General features: G+C 31.9%; 1 protein-coding gene across 1 annotated transcript; it reads right to left on the reverse strand.

Annotated features, from left to right (window-relative positions):
- Positions 1-4201: 4201 nt before the first annotated feature.
- LOC141392524 (alpha-tocopherol transfer protein-like) lies at positions 4202-11176 on the reverse strand. Its single transcript, XM_073965461.1, has 4 exons — positions 10734-11176; positions 10186-10280; positions 9969-10122; positions 4202-4712 (listed from the first exon to the last, which is right to left on the reverse strand). The coding sequence occupies exons 1-4, from the start codon at positions 10900-10902 to the stop codon at positions 4228-4230; spliced, it is 903 nt and encodes a 300-aa protein (XP_073821562.1). The 5' UTR covers positions 10903-11176; the 3' UTR covers positions 4202-4227.
- Positions 11177-20802: the final 9626 nt, after the last annotated feature.

Genomic DNA, 20802 nt, shown 5'->3' on the forward strand with positions numbered 1-20802 from the left:
TTTCAATTGTGGATTTTTTAAAAATATTTTTTCAATAATCGTGGATTTTTTAAAAATATTTTTTCAAATCGTAGATTTTTTAAAAATATTTTTTCAAATCGTGGATTTTTTAAAAATATTTTTTCAATAATCGTGGATTTTTTAAAAATATTTTTTCAATTTTTTCAATTGTGGATTTTTTAAAAATATTTTTTCAATAATCGTGGATTTTTTAAAAATATTTTTTCAAATCGTAGATTTTTTAAAAATATTTTTTCAAATCGTGGATTTTTTAAAAATATTTTTTCAATAATCGTGGATTTTTTAAAAATATTTTTTCAATAATCGTGGATTTTTTAAAAATATTTTTTCAATAATCGTGGATTTTTTAAAAATATTATTTCAATAATCGTGGATTTTTTAAAAATATTTTTTCAATAATCGTGGATTTTTTAAAAATATATTTTTCAATAATCGTGGATTTTTTAAAAATATATTTTTCAATAATCGTGGATTTTTTAAAAATATATTTTTCAATAATTATTGAAAAAATATTTTTAAAAAATCCACGATTATAGAAAAATATATTTTTTAAAAATATTTTTTCAATAATCGTGGATTTTTTAAAAATATTTTTTCAATTTTTTCAATTGTGGATTTTTTAAAAATATTTTTTCAATAATCGTGGATTTTTTAAAAATATTTTTTCAAATCGTAGATTTTTTAAAAATATTTTTTCAAATCGTGGATTTTTTAAAAATATTTTTTCAATAATCGTGGATTTTTTAAAAATATTTTTTCAATAATCATGGATTTTTTAAATATATTTTTTCAATAATCGTGGATTTTTTAAAAATATTTTTTCAATAATCGTGGATTTTTTAAAAATATTTTTTCAATAATCGTGGATTTTTTAAAAATATATTTTTCAATAATCGTGGATTTTTTAAAAATATATTTTTCAATAATCGTGGATTTTTTAAAAATATATTTTTCAATAATCGTGGATTTTTTAAAAATATATTTTTCAATAATTATTGAAAAAATATTTTTAAAAAATCCACGATTATAGAAAAATATATTTTTTAAAAATATTTTTTCAATAATCGTGGATTTTTTAAAAATATTTTTCAATAATCGTGGATTTTTTAAAAATATATTTTTCAATAATCGTGGATTTTTTAAAAATATTTTTTTCAATAATCGTGGATTTTTTAAAAATATTTTTTTCAATAATCGTGGATTTTTTAAAAATATTTTTTTCAATAATCGTGGATTTTTTAAAAATATTTTTTTCAATAATCGTGGATTTTTTAAAAATATTTTTTTCAATAATCGTGGATTTTTTAAAAATATTTTTTTCAATAATCGTGGATTTTTTAAAAATATTTTTTTCAATAATCGTGGATTTTTTAAAAATATTTTTTTCAATAATCGTGGATTTTTTAAAAATATTTTTTTCAATAATCGTGGATTTTTTAAAAATATTTTTTTCAATAATCGTGGATTTTTTAAAAATATTTTTTTCAATAATCGTGGATTTTTTAAAAATATTTTTTCAATTTTTTCAATTGTGGATTTTTTAAAAATATTTTTTTTAATAATCGTGGATTTTTTAAAAATATTTTTTCAAATCGTAGATTTTTTAAAAATATTTTTTCAAATCGTGGATTTTTTAAAAATATTTTTTCAAATCGTGGATTTTTTAAAAATATTTTTTCAATAATCGTGGATTTTTTAAAAATATTTTTTCAATAATCGTGGATTTTTAAAAACATTTTTTCAATAATCGTGGAATTTTTTATTTTTTTTTAACTCCACGTTTATATCGGTGACATTCGGCTTTAAAATGTTCTTAAATAATCCACGTTTATAGCTTTGATATTTGGCTTTAAAAGATCCTTAAAAACTACATATCTCTGATATGCCTTCAAAATAAAAATATATTTTTCAATAATCGTGGATTTTTTAAAAATATATTTTTCAATAATCGTGGATTTTTTAAAAATATATTTTTCAATAATGGATTTTTAAAAAACCTTTTTTCAATAATCGTGGATTTTTAAAAAATATTTTTTCAATAATCGTGGATTTTTTAAAAATATATTTTTCAATAATCGTGGATTTTTTAAAAATATATTTTTCAATAATCGTGGATTTTTTAAAAATATATTTTTCAATAATCGTGGATTTTTTAAAAATATATTTTTCAATAATCGTGGATTTTTTAAAAATATATTTTTCAATAATCGTGGATTTTTTAAAAATATATTTTTCAATAATCGTGGATTTTTTAAAAATATATTTTTCAATAATCGTGGATTTTTTAAAAATATATTTTTCAATAATCGTGGATTTTTTAAAAATATATTTTTCAATAATCGTGGATTTTTTAAAAATATATTTTTCAATAATCGTGGATTTTTTAAAAATATATTTTTCAATAATCGTGGATTTTTTAAAAATATATTTTTCAATAATCGTGGATTTTTTAAAAATATATTTTTCAATAATCGTGGATTTTTTAAAAATATATTTTTCAATAATCGTGGATTTTTTAAAAATATATTTTTCAATAATCGTGGATTTTTTAAAAATATATTTTTCAATAATCGTGGATTTTTTAAAAATATATTTTTCAATAATCGTGGATTTTTTAAAAATATATTTTTCAATAATCGTGGATTTTTTAAAAATATATTTTTCAATAATCGTGGATTTTTTAAAAATATATTTTTCAATAATCGTGGATTTTTTAAAAATATATTTTTCAATAATCGTGGATTTTTTAAAAATATATTTTTCAATAATCGTGGATTTTTTAAAAATATATTTTTCAATAATCGTGGATTTTTTAAAAATATATTTTTCAATAATCGTGGATTTTTTAAAAATATATTTTTCAATAATCGTGGATTTTTTAAAAATATATTTTTCAATAATCGTGGATTTTTTAAAAATATATTTTTCAATAATCGTGGATTTTTTAAAAATATATTTTTCAATAATCGTGGATTTTTTAAAAATATATTTTTCAATAATCGTGGATTTTTTAAAAATATATTTTTCAATAATCGTGGATTTTTTAAAAATATATTTTTCAATAATCGTGGATTTTTTAAAAATATATTTTTCAATAATCGTGGATTTTTTAAAAATATATTTTTCAATAATCGTGGATTTTTTAAAAATATATTTTTCAATAATCGTGGATTTTTTAAAAATATATTTTTCAATAATCGTGGATTTTTTAAAAATATATTTTTCAATAATCGTGGATTTTTTAAAAATATATTTTTCAATAATCGTGGATTTTTTAAAAATATATTTTTCAATAATCGTGGATTTTTTAAAAATATATTTTTCAATAATCGTGGATTTTTTAAAAATATATTTTTCAATAATCGTGGATTTTTTAAAAATATATTTTTCAATAATCGTGGATTTTTTAAAAATATATTTTTCAATAATCGTGGATTTTTTAAAAATATATTTTTCAATAATGGATTTTTAAAAAACCTTTTTTCAATAATCGTGGATTTTTAAAAAATATTTTTTCAATAATCGTGGATTTTTAAAAAATATTTTTTCAATAATCGTGGATTTTTTAAAAATATATTATTCAATAATGGATTTTTAAAAAACCTTTTTTCAATAATCGTGGATTTTTAAAAAAAAATTTTTTCAATAATCGTGGATTTTTAAAAAATATTTTTCAATAATCGTGGATTTTTAAAAAATATTTTTTCAATAATCGTGGATTTTTAAAAAATATTTTTTCAATAATCGTGGATTTTTAAAAAATATTTTTTCAATAATCGTGGATTTTTAAAAAATATTTTTTCAATAATCGTGGATTTTTAAAAAATATTTTTTCAATAATCGTGGATTTTTAAAAAATATTTTTTCAATAATCGTGGATTTTTAAAAAATATTTTTTCAATAATCGTGGATTTTTAAAAAATATTTTTTCAATAATCGTGGATTTTTAAAAAATATTTTTTCAATAATCGTGGATTTTTAAAAAATATTTTTTCAATAATCGTGGAATTTTTTATTTTTTTTTTAACTCCACGTTTATAGCGGTGACATTCGGCTTTAAAATGTTCTTAAATACTCCACGTTTATAGCTTTGATATTTGGCTTTAAAAGATCCTTAAAAACTCCATATTTGTGACATGCCTTCAAAAATAACTGTGATAATAAATAAAACCAACCCCTCTTCATACTCAATCCAAAAAAAACCCTTTATTGATAACCATATTTTTTAAATTCATCAAAATCACTTGAATATTTTTCAAATAGTTCGACGAGCTGGGGACCATATGATTGTCGTGCCGCCTTCAAAGTTCCACCATAACATTCGGGCAAACAATCCGGTGATATATAACGATGCAGTGATGACATATCGGAACCATGAAAATAAATTCGTTTGTACATTTTTTCTTGTATAAATGGTTTGGTCATTGCAAAGATCATATCGAATATTTTCGGATTATTTACAACGTGATAACCCTTAAAACGTAGACCCATGCCTTCTTGAATGTATTGCACCAACGACATAATGAAATTCGGTGTAAATTTAAAGACTTGTTGCAGTTTTAAACCCTCAACATCCAGTATAATGACAATGCCAGAAATTTGGGTTTCCGGTTCGGCGCGATAATATTCACATTGCAGGATAAATGATTGTAGCATGGATTGCAGGGTGAATTTTTTGGGATTCCAATATTCTGTAAAGGGATGGAAAAAGAAACAAATATTATAATTATCTTAAACATATTTTTTCATGGACTTGGATTTAAAAAAAATATTTTTCATAGACGTGAATTAATACTTTTTCATGTATGTGGATTTTTTAAAAATATTTTGTACGTGAATTTCTTAAATTATTTTTTAAAAAAAAATATTTTTTTCACGGACGTCATTTATTTAAAAACATCTTTTCATGGTCTTGGATTAAAAAAAGATCATGGACGTCATTTCTCTACTGAGGCGAAATACCTGGGGGTGATCCTCAACCATCGGCTAAAATGGAAAAGGAACACGAAGGAGCGCACTAAGAGGGGTCTAATTGCACTTTATTCTTGCAAGAACTCCATAGGTAAGAGCTGGGGCTTAAGGCCACATGTAATACATTGGCTCCATTCTGACCTATGGATGTCTCGTCTGGTGGCAAGCCCTGAACATTAACGCCAAATTGTCTAGGCTATCTTCAGTGCAACGGGCTGCATCAGTTCTCATAACTGGGGCAGCAAAAAGCACCCCTCAGGCAGCCCTGAATGCTGTTTTGAATTTCCAAACACTGGACATTCTGACACAGTACCAAGCATCCAGGAGTGCCTTGAGGCTTAAGGAGATAAATCAGTGGCGTTGGTCAGAGCTTGGACATGCTAGTATTCTGAAACGGATAGACAGCCAGATTGGACTATGTGACAGAGGGGGTGATACTGACTATATTTCACCATTCCTGGACTTTCACAAAGTGAATGTGTTTATCCCTGACAGAAGTGCTTGGGAGCAGGACAGACCACTGCCCGATCGTCTACGCATTTTTACCGATGGTTCAAAAATGGAAGATGGCACGGGAGCTGGTGTGTACTGTGAAGAGTTGAATATTATCATCATCTACAGACACGTAACATCATATAGCCTCATCCATAACAAACATCACATCACACTTCTATTTCACATCATCACCATTTGCATGCACACATCACCATATAGCCGGATCCACAATCACTTCATCCATAGCCGACTTACATTCCCATCACATCATAACATCATCATCACATACAACACATATACCTCAATAGTCAGGATGATTACAATGAACCTCAAGGTCTCCGAGTGGAGTGGTTGCCATCACGGCAGCTGTGCATCCTAAACCTAACCTAACCTTTTAATTTAGTCTTAATTATTTTGACATTTTTAATTATTTTTTTTTTTAAATATTTTTTCATGGACGTGAATTTTTTAAAATATTTTTTTCATAGACGTGGATTTCTTAAAAATGTTTTTTCATGGACTGGATTTTTTAAAAATATTTTTCATGGACGTGGATTTTTAAAAATATTTTTTCATGGACGTGGATGTTTGAAAATATATGTTTTCATAAACGTGGATTATTTAAAATATATATTTTTAATGGACGTGGATTATTTAAAAATATCTTTTTAATGGACGTGGATTTTTTCTTAATATTTTTTCATGGACTTGAATTTTTTTTTTTTTTTAAATTTGTTCTTGGACTTAATTTTTTTTAATATTTTTCATAGACTTAGATTTTTTAAAAATTATTTTTTATTGATTTGGATATTATAAAAATATTTTTTCATGAACGTTGATTTTTTAAAATATAATTTTTCATGAACGTGGATTTTTAACAATATTTTATTCGTGAACGTGGATTTTTTAAAAAAATAATTTCTTATGGACGTGATTTTTTTAAAAATATTTTTTTATTGATGTGGATTTTTTAAAAAAATAATTTTACATGAACTTGGATTTATTAAAAAATAATTTTCAATGAACGTTGATTTTTTAAAAAATATTTTTTCATGAACGTTCATTTTTAAAAAATATTTTTTATGAACTTTAATTTTTTACGAAAAAAAATTTAATAGACGTGTTTTTTTTAAAAAATAATTTTTCATGAACGAGGATTTGTTAAAAAAAAATTCTGAACGTTGATTTTTTAAAATATAATATTTCATGAACGTGGATTTTTTTAAAAATTATTTTTCATGGACGTGTATTTTTAAAAATATTTTTCATCGAAATGGATTTTTTAAAAAATAATTTTTCATGGACGTGAATTTTAAAAAATATTTTTTCATGAGTTTGGATTTTTTAAAAAAATATTTTTATTTTGTGAAAGTGGATTTTTTTTAAAAATAATTTTTCATGGGCGTGAATATTTTAAAAATATTTTTTTATGAGCGTGGATTTTTTAAAAAAATATTTTTTTGTGAACGTGGATTTTTTAAAAAATAATTTTTCATGGACGTGAATATTTTAAAAATATTTTGTATGGACGTGGATTTAAAAATATTTCTTCATGAACGTGGATTTAAATATTTCTTCATGAACGTGGATTTTTTAAAAAAAATATTTTTTTTCATGAACGTGGATTTTTTAAAAAAATATTTTTTTCATGAACGAGGATTTTTTAAAAAATATTTTTTTCATAGACGTGAATTTTTAAAAATATTTTTTCATTGAAATGGATTTTTTAAAAAAATTTTTCATGGGCGTGAATATTTTAAAAATATTTTTTATGAGCGTGGATTTTTTAAAAAATATTTTTTTGTGAACGTGGATTTTTTAAAAAATAATTTTCATGGACGTGAATATTTTAAAAATATTTTTTTATGAAGGTGGATTTTTAAAAAAAAATATTTTTTTTTTTGTGAACGTGGATTTTTTAAAAAATAATTTTTCATGGACGTGAATATTTTAAAAATATTTTTTATGGACGTGGATTTAAAAATATTTCTTCATGAACGTGGATTTTTTAAAAAAATATTTTTTTCATGAACGTGGATTTAAATATTTCTTCATGAACGTGGATTTTTTAAAAAAATATTCTTTTTCATGAACGTGGATTTTTTAAAAAAATATTCTTTTTCATGAACGTGGATTTTTTAAAAAAATATTCTTTTTCATGAACGTGGATTTTTTAAAAAAATATTCTTTTTCATGAACGTTAATTTTTTAAAAAATAATTTTTCATGAACGTTGATTTTTTAAAAAAAAAATATTTTTTTTTTAAAGGTTAATTTTTTAAAAAATATTTTTTCATGAGCGTGGATTTTTTAAAAAAAATATTTTTTTCATGAACGTAGATTTTTTAAAAAATTATTTTTCATTGACGTGATTTTTTTAAAATATTTTTTCATGAACGTTTATTTTTTAAATTTTTTTTCATGAACGTTGATTTTTGAAAAAAATATTTTTTTATGAACTTTAATTTTTTAAAAAATTATTTTTCATGAACGTTGATTTTTTTACAAAAATATTTTTTATGAACGTTAATTTTTTAAAAAATACTTTTTAGCGAACGTGGATTTTTTAAAAAATAATTTTTCATGAACGAGGATTTTTTAAAAAAAAATTCTTTTTCATGAACGTGGATTTTTTAAAAAAATATTTTTTTCATGAACGTTAATTTTTTAAAAAATAATTTTTCATGAACGTTGATTTTTTAAAAAAATATTTTTTTATGAACGTTAATTTTTTAAAAAATATTTTTTCATGAGCGTGGATTTTTTAAAAAAATATTTTTTATGAACGTTAATTTTTTAAAAAATAATTTTTCACGAACGTGGATTTTTTGAAAAATAATTTTTCATGAACGAGGACTTGTTAAAAAAATTTTTCATGAACGATAATTTTTTAAAAAATAATTTTTCATGAACATTGATTTTTTAAAAAAAAAAATTTTCATGAACGATAATTTTTTAAAAAATAATTTTTCATGAACATTGATTTTTTAAAAAAAAATATTTTTTTATGAACGTTAATTTTTTAAAAAATAATTTTTCATGAACTTGATTTTTTTTTTTTTTAAATAATTTTTCATGAACGAGGATTTGTTAAAAAAAATTTCGTGAACGTTAATTTTTTAAAAATTAATTTTTCATGAACGAGGATTTGTTAAAAAAAATTATCATGAACGTTGATTGAAAATATAATTTTTCATGAACGTGGATTTTTAAAAAATATTTTTTTCATGGACGTGAATTTTTTAAAAATATTTTTTCATGAGCGTGGATTTTTTAAAAAAAATATTTTTTTCATGAACGTTGATTTTTTAAAAAATTCTTTTTCATTGACGTGATTTTTTAAAATATTTTTTATGAAAGTTTATTTTTTAAATTTTTTTTTTCGTGAACGTTGATTTTTAAAAAAAATATTTTTTTATTAACTTTAATTTTTTAAAAAATAATTTTCATGAACGTGGATTTTTTAAAAAATAATTTTTCATGGACGAGGATTTGTTAAAAAAATTTTTCATGAACGTTAATTTTTTAAAAATTAATTTTTCATGAACGAGGATGTATTTGTTAAAAAAAATTGAAAATATAATTTTTCATGGACGTGAATTTTTTAAAAATATCTTTTCATGAGCGTGGATTTTTTAAAAAAATATTTTTTTCATGAACGTGGATTTTTTTTAAATTATTTTTCATTGACGTGATTTTTTTTAAAATATTTTTCATGAACGTTTATTTTTTAAAATTTTTTTTCATGAACGTTGATTTTTAAAAAATAATTTTTCATGGACGTGAATTTTTAAAAATATTTTTTTCATCGAAATGGATTTTTTTTAAAAAATAATTTTTCATGAACGTGGATTTTTTTTAAATATTTCTTCATGAAGGTGGATTTTTTTAAAAAAATAATTTTTCATGGACGTGAATTTTTAATGAACGTGGATTTTTAAAAAATAATTTTTCATGGACGTCAATTTTTTCAAAATATTTTTTCATGAGCGTGGATTTTTTAAAAAAAATAGTTTTTTATGAACGTGGATTTTTAAAAAAAATATTTTTTCATGGACGTGAATTTTTTAAAAATATTTTTATGGTCGTAGATTTTTTTTTAATATTTCTTCATGAACGTGTATTTTTTAAAAATATTTTTTTTTTTCATGAGCTTGAATTTTTTGAAAAATATTTTTTTTTTTATGAACGAAGATTTTTTTAAAAATAATTTTTTATGGACGTGAATTTTTTAAAAAAAATATTTTTTATGAACATGGATTTAAAAACAAAAATTCATGTACGAGAATTTGTTAAAAATATTTTTTTTCATCGAAATGGATTTTTTAAAAAATATTTCTTCATGAACCTGGATTTTTTAAAAAATATTTTTTCATGAACGCGGATTTTTTTAAAAATATTTTTTCATCTAACTTAATTTTTTAAAAATATTTTTTCATGGACTTGGATTTAAAAAAAAAAATATTTGTTCATGCTACTTACTGCCATGTAATGAGATAAATATACGCCTTCCATACTGATCACGCTGGGGTAACATGGAACCGGTATTTTCCAGCATCACTTCTTTAACTGTGTCCAATTTTAAGTCTTTGCAAAGTTCAGGATATTTTTGACGATAATTGTAATATTTTTTAATCTGAAAATAAAACATGTTTTAATGGGGTGTATCTAAGAAGATCAGAAGGGTCCTTGACTATACAATTTCTATGGCTCCTTCAGGATTGAAATGTGCCGGCCTCAAAAAGCTCAGCAGCCATAGATCATTATCCAGGGGACATGTGAGGTTAGGTTCAGCTGAAATGTGAATATTTTGAAATATTTTTTCATGGATTAGCATTAAATTGCATAAATTTTAAAACGAATTTTCAAGGGTAATCCGATTAATTTAAATCAACCAAGAGCCAATTTAGAAAGGGTTGCAAGAGGTTCATGATTTAAAATGGCTGGAAAAGGGAGGAAATATTGAACTATCGAACGAAATGACTCTCAAAAGTGAAGACAATTTCAAAATAGACCATGTATCCATTGCTTCAGGTACCATCACCGCATGGTGGCCGAATGTTCGAAATTTTTTAAAGATCGGTTTTTTATTTATTTGATAATTTTGCCTTTTTAGGCGAAGATCATTTTTAGTATTAATTTATAATTAATTTCTCGTTCTTTATTTTTATTTTATTTATTTATTTTTTAGAGTATTTATTTTTGTTTATATCCGTCGGTAATGGATTTCATATCAATTTCTTGTACCTTTCAGCAAACTCCTTAATTCACGTAGTCCCTTTTCAATATATTCTGGTGTTTCTCGTAATTCTTCCTTCGCCACAGATTTTGCAATTTCCGATGGTTCACCGTAATCCAGTTTAAATAGAAATCCTTCGTGTTCAAGTTGTGGTAGATCCTTTAAAATTTTATACATTTTCTAAATTTATTTTTAAAACTTCCAGCTAATCGATTATATAGTTTTTTTTGTGTCGTTGTTTTATTATGTCTTTATTTGTCCCGATTTTTTTTAATATTCGTTCAATGTATTTTGGTTTTTATATGGCCGAAAAACATCACGCCTCTTGCGACTTTTAATACCGAGTAATCTGTACACCGTTTTTAATATCTTTCTTATACATCGAAATTTCGCTTTTAGTGTTCGTTTACTACACATGATATACACGCTGCGTGTTAGAATCCGCAATGGTATAGTTTTAGTTGAAGACTTATAATATTAGCTTGAAGTTCATGATCGGAAGGGGTAATAGGTTGGTTCCCATGAATAAATAAATTAATGTGAATTTTAAAAACAACACGTTGATTTCTATACCCTCAGCATTTATGCTAACGAGGGTATATACACTTTTATACGGGCAAAATGTGCGTCATCGAAATAATGGTTTTAGACCCCAAGTTGAGTTGGAGTTGATTTAGCTATGTCCGTCTGCCTGTCTGTTTGGCTGCAGCGCACGATAACTCTCGAACCGATCAACCGATTCGGTCCAAAATTTGGCTTTCGCAATATTTTGTCCAAACTTAGTTTAAGTTCGGAGATGGGTTATATCGGTCCACTCCTTCCGGTACCTCCCCCACAAAACTTCGGAAATGTTCGGAAATTTTGTGCGCACGATAACCCTTGAAGGGATTAACCGATTTGGTCCCTATTTGCACATCGTGCAATTTCTAATAGACTTAGATGAGGTTCCGTCCACCTCCCACACAAAATTTCGGAAAAGTTCAGTTTAGGACCTGCTCTCGAATCGCTTTGATTTTTGTTGTAGCAACTTCTATTCACTGCCCTCTATACGACAGTACAAAATTCAACAAGGGCAAGTCCACACTTCCGGAGAAAATTGCCTGAAAGGTGCAAAAACCCCTATGGTTGGAGAGCAAGATAACTCTTGAACGGATCTGCCGATTCGGTCCAAAATTTGGCCTTCATAATATTTTGTCCAAACTTAGTTTAAATTCGATGATAAGCCATATCAGTCGACTCCTTCAGGTACCTTCAAAAGTGTTCGGAAAAATTGTGCGTATGATAGGTTAGGTTAGGTTTGGGGATGTGCAGCCACTAACTTGTGACTGCGTCACTCGGAGACCTTCCGGTCCATTGTGATCATCCAGTAGAAAAAGAGGAAAATGCTATAAAGAAAAGAGGAGATGGAAAAGAGAGGAGAGAGGGAAGAAATAAAAAGAGGACGTTATTAAAAAGTAAAGAACAAATAAATTACAAGAAAGTTTAAGAGGGGAGGAATAGTTTTAGAGAAGGAAAAAAGTTTTATTTTGATGGTAGGCAGAATATTTGAAACATCATTTACGCGTTCAGGTTGCGCTGTCCCAGCCACTTCAGATTTTTGATGATGTTGTAGATCACAGCAGGTTCCACAGTTGAGAAGAAAGATAGACACGGTGGAAAGTGAACACCCACTAATCTATGCCGCCTGCTAGCCAGAGCTGGTCATTGACACAGGAGGTGCTCGATCGTCTCCAACTCCTCCTCATACTCACAGAGTCTGCAGTTCCTCATCCCATTTGATGGTAAAGGCCCTGATATAGCAGTGTCCAGTGATGACTCCCGTCGTTACTCTAACTTCAGCTTTACTCATGTTCAACAGAGTGTTTGTTCTTTTGACTGACAGAGACGGCCATATGGATCTTACCACAATGCACCTAGGTTCATTATGCCACAATTCACTGGCTCTTTCGTCAGAGAACGCTTCAATTTTTTTGAAGAAATGACAAATGGGTGGTTTGATGGAGTCAGCGTTAGCTAGATCTGTAGACTGCGATCCTCGTCTAGCTAATTCGTCTGCTCTTTAATTACCCAAATACTCGCGGTGTCCTGGTACCCAGCATAGCCGAAAGCCGTTAGTTAGCGTTCCCAAGGCTGATCTACACTTAAGGACGACATCGAATTTGATGTTGCAGGATTTGATGGCTTTAAGAGCCGGCTGACTATCTATGAAGATAGTCACCGGTTCAAAGATTATTGCATCCAAACTTTTTATCAATTCCGCTGCCTTCCAAATCGCGAAGATTTCAGCCTGGAAGACACTACAGTTGCTGTCTAGCCTGTAGGTGTACTCAAGAGATAGCCTTTCACAGTAGACGCCAACGTCGGTACCTTCCTCCATCTTGGAACCGTCTGTATAAAAAGCCAGACCGTCCAGAGGGGAGTTACTGCCGTTCCAGTCGTCTCTACTAGGTATAACGACGTCAATATCGTCAAATCTCAGGACTGGTGATATATAGTCGCTCAATTTTCCGCGTTGGTTCACATTTATACCTGATTCGTTCAGGATACATCCATGCCCATAGGTACAACCCCGCCAGAGATCCTGTTCATGCAGCCGTAGGGCACTGCGAGTTGCCTGACACTTAATGCTGAGACTCAGTGGTTTTAAGTTCAGCATTGTGTTCAGAGTGGCTCCAGTTATGAGAATTGCGGCAGCTCTTTGCACCTTGTCAAGCCTACTGGATGTCGATTTTTGGCGCAGTGAGTGTCACCAAACAAGAGAACCATAGGATAAGATGGGTCTAACCACGGTGTTATACAACCAGTGTATAATCGATGGGTTTTGACCCCAACTTTTCCCAATAGAATTCTTACATGAATAAAGTGCAATCAATCCTCTCTTCGCCCTTTCCACAGCATTCCTGTTCCATCGCAATTGACAGTCCAGGAATGTGCCAAGGTACTTTGCCTCGGGCGAGAGCTGAAGCTCGCCTTGGGGGGTGCCTCTAGTTACTGTTTTCCTATTTTTTTTTTTATTTTAATAATTCTGCTTTCTAGCATATTTATCCAACAAGTTAGAGGTTCAGGTGTGTTAACTTTCTTAAGTGAGAGATTTATGGACTCAAGTTCCACATTGTTAAAAGCTTCTTCTATGTCTAGAAAGGCAGCCATGGTAAAGTTTGAGTTCTCCATATTCCTCTCAATGAAGCCAACCACCTCATGCAAGGCAGAATACACAGATTTGCCTTTGATATAGGCGTGCTGAGAGTTGCTTATAGAGGCGGTGTCCACATGGCTCCTTATCTCCAGATCGATCAGTCTTTCGAGAGTCTTAAGGAGAAAGGATGATAAACTAATGGGTCTGTAGTCCTTTGGTGCAGAGTGACTAGGTTTTCCCGCTTTGGAAGTCGTCACATTCATTATTGACGGTGTCTTACATTATTGACGGTGCATCCTTACAGCCTGGGAAGTGGGTCTCTGCCAAGAGGTTAAGAGTCTCGGTAGCAGAGACTGTCCACGCACAATCTTGCTTCTTGATACTTCCAATGGATTTAGGGTCCTTGGAAAGTAACCTTCGAAACCTAGCTGCATCGTTGACTCCTTCTACTGACTCACAGAAATTAACCCAAGATTTTTTCTTAGCTCGCATGATCTCACTCTTGTATTTATTGAAACTCACCTTGTAGGAGTCCCAATCAATGTCGAGTTTAGTCTCATGCGCCCTGTTATACAGTCGCCTGGTGGTTTTTCTAAGCTCGCCAAGTTCCCTGTTCCACCACACGGGCTGAGATTTCTTCCTAGGATAGGTTAGTGGACAGGATTCCTTATGGCAACGGAGAAGAACGTCTGTAAGATTTTTTACGGTCCCATTAAGATCCTCAACTGTTTCTAAATTAATATTAAGAGTCAGTTGAGAACTCGTTAGTTCCGTATACTTATCCCAGTTTGTTCTTCGCGGCTTCCTATAAGGAATTTGGCGACCTCCGTCCAAAAAGACATCAAAGAATATCTTCATATGATCCGAGAAGGACCATTCTTTAGATACCCTCCAATTAATTAGGACGGAGTCATCTAGATTAGAGAGGGTTAGGTCGATGACCTCCTCCCTATCCCTAATTTTGTTGGTGTCCTTGCTGCCCCATTGGAAATGGTGAGCGTTTGCGTCGCAACCCAGGATCACGTTGCAGGTACCCATCATATCGCCGAGCATCCGCCGGACATCCAGGTTTAGTGGGTCTGGCTCCTCAAAAGGCATGTATACGGATGACAGTAGCGTGACTATCCCCGTACCATGCTCCAGCCTAACCGTGCACATGTCACCGTTGCTGTAATTAGATAGAAAGATTAGATTTAAGCTCTTTTTACCTACTATACAAGTCCTCACCTTGTGCCCCTCGGACGCGCGAAGATGTCGAAATTGGCATTGCTTAGTCCAGAAACCTTATTCTTATAGATATAAGGCTCCTGGACTAAGACAATGTCCACTTCAGAGGTCGTGAGGGACATGAGTAGTTCAGCGGCGGCGGCGGCTTTGCAATGATGCAGATTAATCTGCAGGATGCGCAGCCTTTGCCGCTGCCCTACCCTTACTGAGTTTTGGGGGGTGGACTCAGTTGAAACCGAACCCATCCTGAACCGAAATTCAGTTTTCTCTCACGTTCTCTAAGATATAACTCCCCAGGGGGGTCAACCGCCACTCTTGCAACCAAACCACCATCCTCGTTACAGGGTGCTGGACTTATTACAGTCCAGCCCGATGTAGTGAGGTTGGGATTTTGCAGTCTCAGCAGGAGCTCATTGTCAGCAGGTGGGGGAATCCACGCTGAAAGAATTTTCCTGGACGGAATATCGGATAGGGAGACCGCCGCAAGATCAGCTCCTTCCCACAGAGCGCCAAAACCATCAACTGTCCGAACAAGAAAATCTCGTGACTTCTTATTCAGACAGTTAATAATCTTGACACCCTTTTGTAAGAAGGCGCTGCCAAATTGTCGGTCTTCCTGATCCTCCGGTCCAGAAACTATGGCAGACCGAAGACCAGTTTCAAAAACCAGTAATCGTCGCTGATTCTACCATTTGGGTCAGCTCTGTCGATGATTGTCAATTGAAGGTCTTCATCATCTGCCGCTGTGACCGGTCTACTGTATGGCTTTTTGCGACCATGACCGTGCGCCTTGGAGTTAACTTTTCCAGAGGAGGTTGATGACTTTTCTGTACTTAGTTGCTTCCCCTTGGTTGTACGCTCAACGGCCGCCGCATACGAGGTTGATGGTTCAACCAGCTGAGAAGTCATCGTCTTCTTAGGTGAAGGCTGTGGACCTTCGGAGGAACGAACGCTCTTCACAGATTTATGCTGCGGGGCGTTGTTCGTTCCACCGAAGACAATGTTTCCTTAGCTGACCTAACCATGTCCCTGTTGAGACCAGCCTGCTCCACTGCTTTATCCGGTAGGAAGATCCTTTCCACCTGGAGCTCGCGATGAAATTCATACTCCTTCGGGTACCTCCCACACAAAATTTCGGATAAGTTCACTTTAAAACCTGCTCTCGAATCACTTTGATTTTTTTGAAGCAACTTACGACGGTAAAAGTTTTTTCAGGGGAAAGTCCATACTTCTTGAGAAAACAATATTATATTAGATGAAATTCGAAGGTGGTGCTTGTAGGTCCACTCCTTCTGGTATCTCCCCACATAAATTCGAAAATATAAGCTAAAACAGTACGCGCCATATCTCATAAACACAGCAACCCGGTTAAGTGTCTGTGTGAGGATCCCTTGAAAAATTTTTACCCAGTGGTCCTCTTTACAGCGATATCATGTTTTTCATAGGCAAGTACATGCTTCCTGATATAATGGTCCAAAACCTCTGAATTATATGGTGGTGACCAACTGAAACGACAGGTGGTCGCAATATCTATCGAGGGGAATAAGACCCAAAATAAGACCCACTTTCAATATGGAATATATCGTTCCATTCCTTTAGATACCTTCCCCGCAAAACTTTTTGAGCTTCTATCCAAATCCACATTTATGTCGATACAACCAAAATTTCCAAAACCTCTTAGATATATACTTACTTACTTAGCTGGCCCATTACAGAACATTTGTTCCATAGACCGAACTAAGAAAAGACCTCCAATTCTCTTTGTTTTTCGCTTCGCTTTCTGGAATACCGCGTCTTGTCATCTCTTCATCCACTTGTTTGCGCCATCTATTCTTTGGCCTGCCAATTCTGCGTGGCATGTATTCATACGCCTTTTTAGCGGGTTCATCATCGCTCATTCTTATGATATGGCCTAGCCAATCCAATCGTTGCATCTCGATACGTTTAACTATATTCATGTCTTTGTATAGCTGATAGAGCTCGTGGTTCATACGACGTCGATATTCACCGTCAACGCAAATCGGCCCGTAGATCTTTCGAAGAATTTTCCTCTCAAACACACCAAGCACTGCCTTATCCGCTTGCGCAAGTACCCATGCTTCGGAGCCATACATTAGCACGGGTAGTATCAGCGTTTTGTATAGGGTTATTTTTGTTTGACGAGATGTGGCTTTGTTTTTAAATTGCTTACTTAGGGGTCGATTATGGATAGCAACCCAACTCCAGTTGCGTTGCCCACAGCAAATTTAGTAATATAATTTTCTATTTTCGCATTAGAATTTATTCTTTTTTACAATTAAATTAATAGCTGGACGTTCAGAACACTGATATTGACTGAATCTGATAAAAAATTCCGACTTTTTACTCATTTTAATTGCATGATTTTCTCTTCTGGAAACGCAACTGCAGTTGAGTTGCTATCCATAATCGACCCCTTAGACCATAGTAGCATCTGTTGGCCAATACAATTCTTCTTCTTATTTCACAACTGATGTTGTTTGTTGTGTTTATGGCAGTACCGAGGTAGACGAAGTCTTTTACTACCTCAAAATTATAGGAACCAACGTCAACAGTTGGTCCGATCTTTATGGCCGCATTACGCGTCGGCACCGTCAATTTGGTCTTTTCGCCGTTTACCGCCAGACCCACTTTCGCAGATTCTGCTTCGATCTTTCTAAAGGTATCAGTTACTTCCTTTACTGATCGTCCCACGATGTCTATGTCATCAGCATAAGCAAGTAACATGTGGCTATTGGTGTATATTGTGCCATTTCTTTTGACATTTGCATCTCGTATTACATTTTCCAGCAAAATGTTGAATAGGTCACACGAAAGGCTGTCTCTTGTCGAAAACCTCTTTTGGTACTGAACTGTTCGGAGAGGTTCTTTCCAATTTTAACTGAGGACCTAGTATCAGTTAAAGTCAACTTACAAAGCCGAATGAGCTTTGCGGGGATACCAAATTCAGACATTGCATGGAATACCTTTGATCGGAGGGGACTGCCGAATGCTGCTTTATAATCGACAAAAAGGTGATATGTGTCGATCTGCATCTCTTGGGTCTTCTCCAGGATTTGCCGCAGGGTAAATATCTGGTCAATGGTGGACTTGCCAGGTCTAAAGCCGCATTGGTATGGTCCAATTATTTCGTTGACCATGGGCTTTAGTCGTTCGCACAATATTCCTGACACTATCTTATAGGCAATAGGAAGAAGACTTATGCCCCTATAGTTGGAGCATACAGTATTGTCTCCTTTCGTGTGGACCGGACTTAGGATACTCAGGTTCCAATCGTCGGGTACGCGTTATTCCTGCCAGATGGTGCTAACTAGCTGATGCATACACCTTATCAGCGCGTCGCCTCCGGTTTTAAACAGCTCGGCTCCTGCTGCTTTATTATTCTTCAGCCGGTTGATTGCTGTTTTTACCTCATCTTTACATTCTTTTTACATTCTATACCATCTTCTGGGATTGGATCTGTGGTATCATCGTCTTCGCTACTATTGGATACCAGCAGATTGGAAAAATGTTCCTTCCATATCCTGAGCACGCTATCTGTATCTGTTACCAGATTACCTTGCTGGTCTCTACAGGAGGATGTGCCTGTACCAAAGCCATCTGTTTGATTTGGTAGAATTTTCGGACTTCATTCTGGCTCCTGTACATCTCAATTTTTTCACACTCCCGCTTTTCCATTTCTCTCTTTTTCTTGCGGAAAAGACGTTTCTCTTCTCTCCTTTTCTCCCGATATCTCTCTCGTGCGCTATGCGTTGCTACTGATTGTAAAGTAGCTATATATCCAGGTCAGGCAATTAGGCGCCCGTGTGCGCTCATTTAACGTTGCTCTCTCCACACACACAATTCAACCCATTGAAAAAGCATGCACTCACACAATGACGCCCCGTAAAGTATGCAATAGAAAAGTATGGTGCCTGACGCTGCTCTAGTATATGCCGCCTTTTTTCTTCGGTAGCAGCACGACACTCCTGGTCATACCACGAATTCGTTTGTGGAGGTCTCTGGAATCCAAGTAAGGATTTTGCGGCTGTTTTGCATGAAGTGGGCAATATGTTGCCATTGTGTTGTTATGTTATCGAGACAAGGAGTGCTCTCATTAAGCAATTGGGCTAGTTGAGTGGAATATGCTGTGGCTATCTGTTGTGATTGCAGCTTACCGATGTCTAACTTTCGTGTTGTGTCTGTTCGTACTTTGTTTGCTACGTTTAAGCGGGTGCGTACCTTTGCTGCAACAAGGTGGTAGTGGTCCGAATCAATGTTTGCGCCTCGGAACGATCGTACATCCAACACGCTCGATGAATGTCTTCCATCTATCACAACATGATCAATTAGATTACTTGTTCTTTGATCTGGAGACAGCCAGATGCCCTTATGAATATGGAGATGATTAAATCTGGTACTGCTAACTACCATGTATTTTTTCAGCAGCAAAGTCTATCAGCCTCATACCATTGTCAGATGTTTCACTGTGGAGACGGAAATTCCCGACTGTTGGGCCAAAGATATTCTCCTTTCCAATTTTGGCATTAAAATCGCCTAGAATAATTTTAATGTCATGGGCAGGGCAACGGTCATATGTTTCTTCTAAGCGCTCGTAAAATATATCTTTGGTCTATTCGTCATTTTCTTCAGTGGGAGCATGAGCGCAAATAAATCTGATGTTGAAGAATTTAGCTTTTATTCGAATTGCAGCAAGTCTTTCATTCACTGGAGTGAAGCTGGACACAAGATGTTTTAGTCTCCGACTAACTACAAATCCGCAACCAAACTCATGCTTTACGTCATGGCAGCTATAAAACATTGCGTCACCCTTAGGCGTTGTTGTGACTGACGCCTTTCCCAATCCATCGTATTTCCTGTATGGCAGTTATATCGGCCTTGTACTTTTCAAGTACGTCTGCCAATGTGAAGACTGCACCTTCTCTATAAAGAGTGCGAACATTCCAGGTGCAGATTCGCAGATCATGGTCCTTAAAACGTTTGCGGGGTTCGTTAACTTTAGAGGGGGTTGTTTTTCTTTTCTTTCGTTTTTTCATAGTAGGCTGTTTTTTCTAGGGGAGGGTTACTAACCCAACGCCAAAACCCATGTTTTTAACGTTCTTATGGGTGAACGCGCGGCACATGTTAGCTCACTACCTTTAACGAGTGTTAAAGGCAGTTCCCCAGGTGACACAACGGGGAGGTCAGTGTCCACTTGAGAGAGGGACCAAGATAAATCCTGGGCTTTGCCATGTTAAAACCGGTCAGGACCGTTCCTTGATATCTTCCAACCCCTACGTCCCCATTCCGGTACCTCCCCCACATAAATTCGAAAATATAAGCTAAAACAGTACGCGCCATATCACATAAACAGAGCAACCCGTTTAAGGGTCTGTGTGAGGCTCCCTTGAAAATTTTTACCTAGTGGTCCTCTTAACAGCGATATGTTTTTCATAGGCAAGTACATGCTTCCTGATATAACTGATATAATGATGGTCCAAAACCTCTGAATTATATGGTGACCAACTGAAACGACAGGTGGTCGCGATACCTATCGAGAGGAATGAGACCCAAAATAAGACCCACTTTCAAAATGAAATATGTCGGTCCATTCCTTTAGATACCTTTCCCGCAAAACTTTTTGAGCTTCTATCCAAATCCATATTTTGGTCGGTTCGCCCAAAATTTTCAAAACCCCTTAAATATATACGTTTTTA

This window comes from Musca autumnalis, unplaced genomic scaffold (genome assembly GCF_047663935.1).
Source record: "Musca autumnalis isolate F117 unplaced genomic scaffold, ASM4766393v1 scaffold_2, whole genome shotgun sequence".
Classification (NCBI taxonomy): Eukaryota; Metazoa; Arthropoda; class Insecta; order Diptera; family Muscidae; genus Musca; species Musca autumnalis.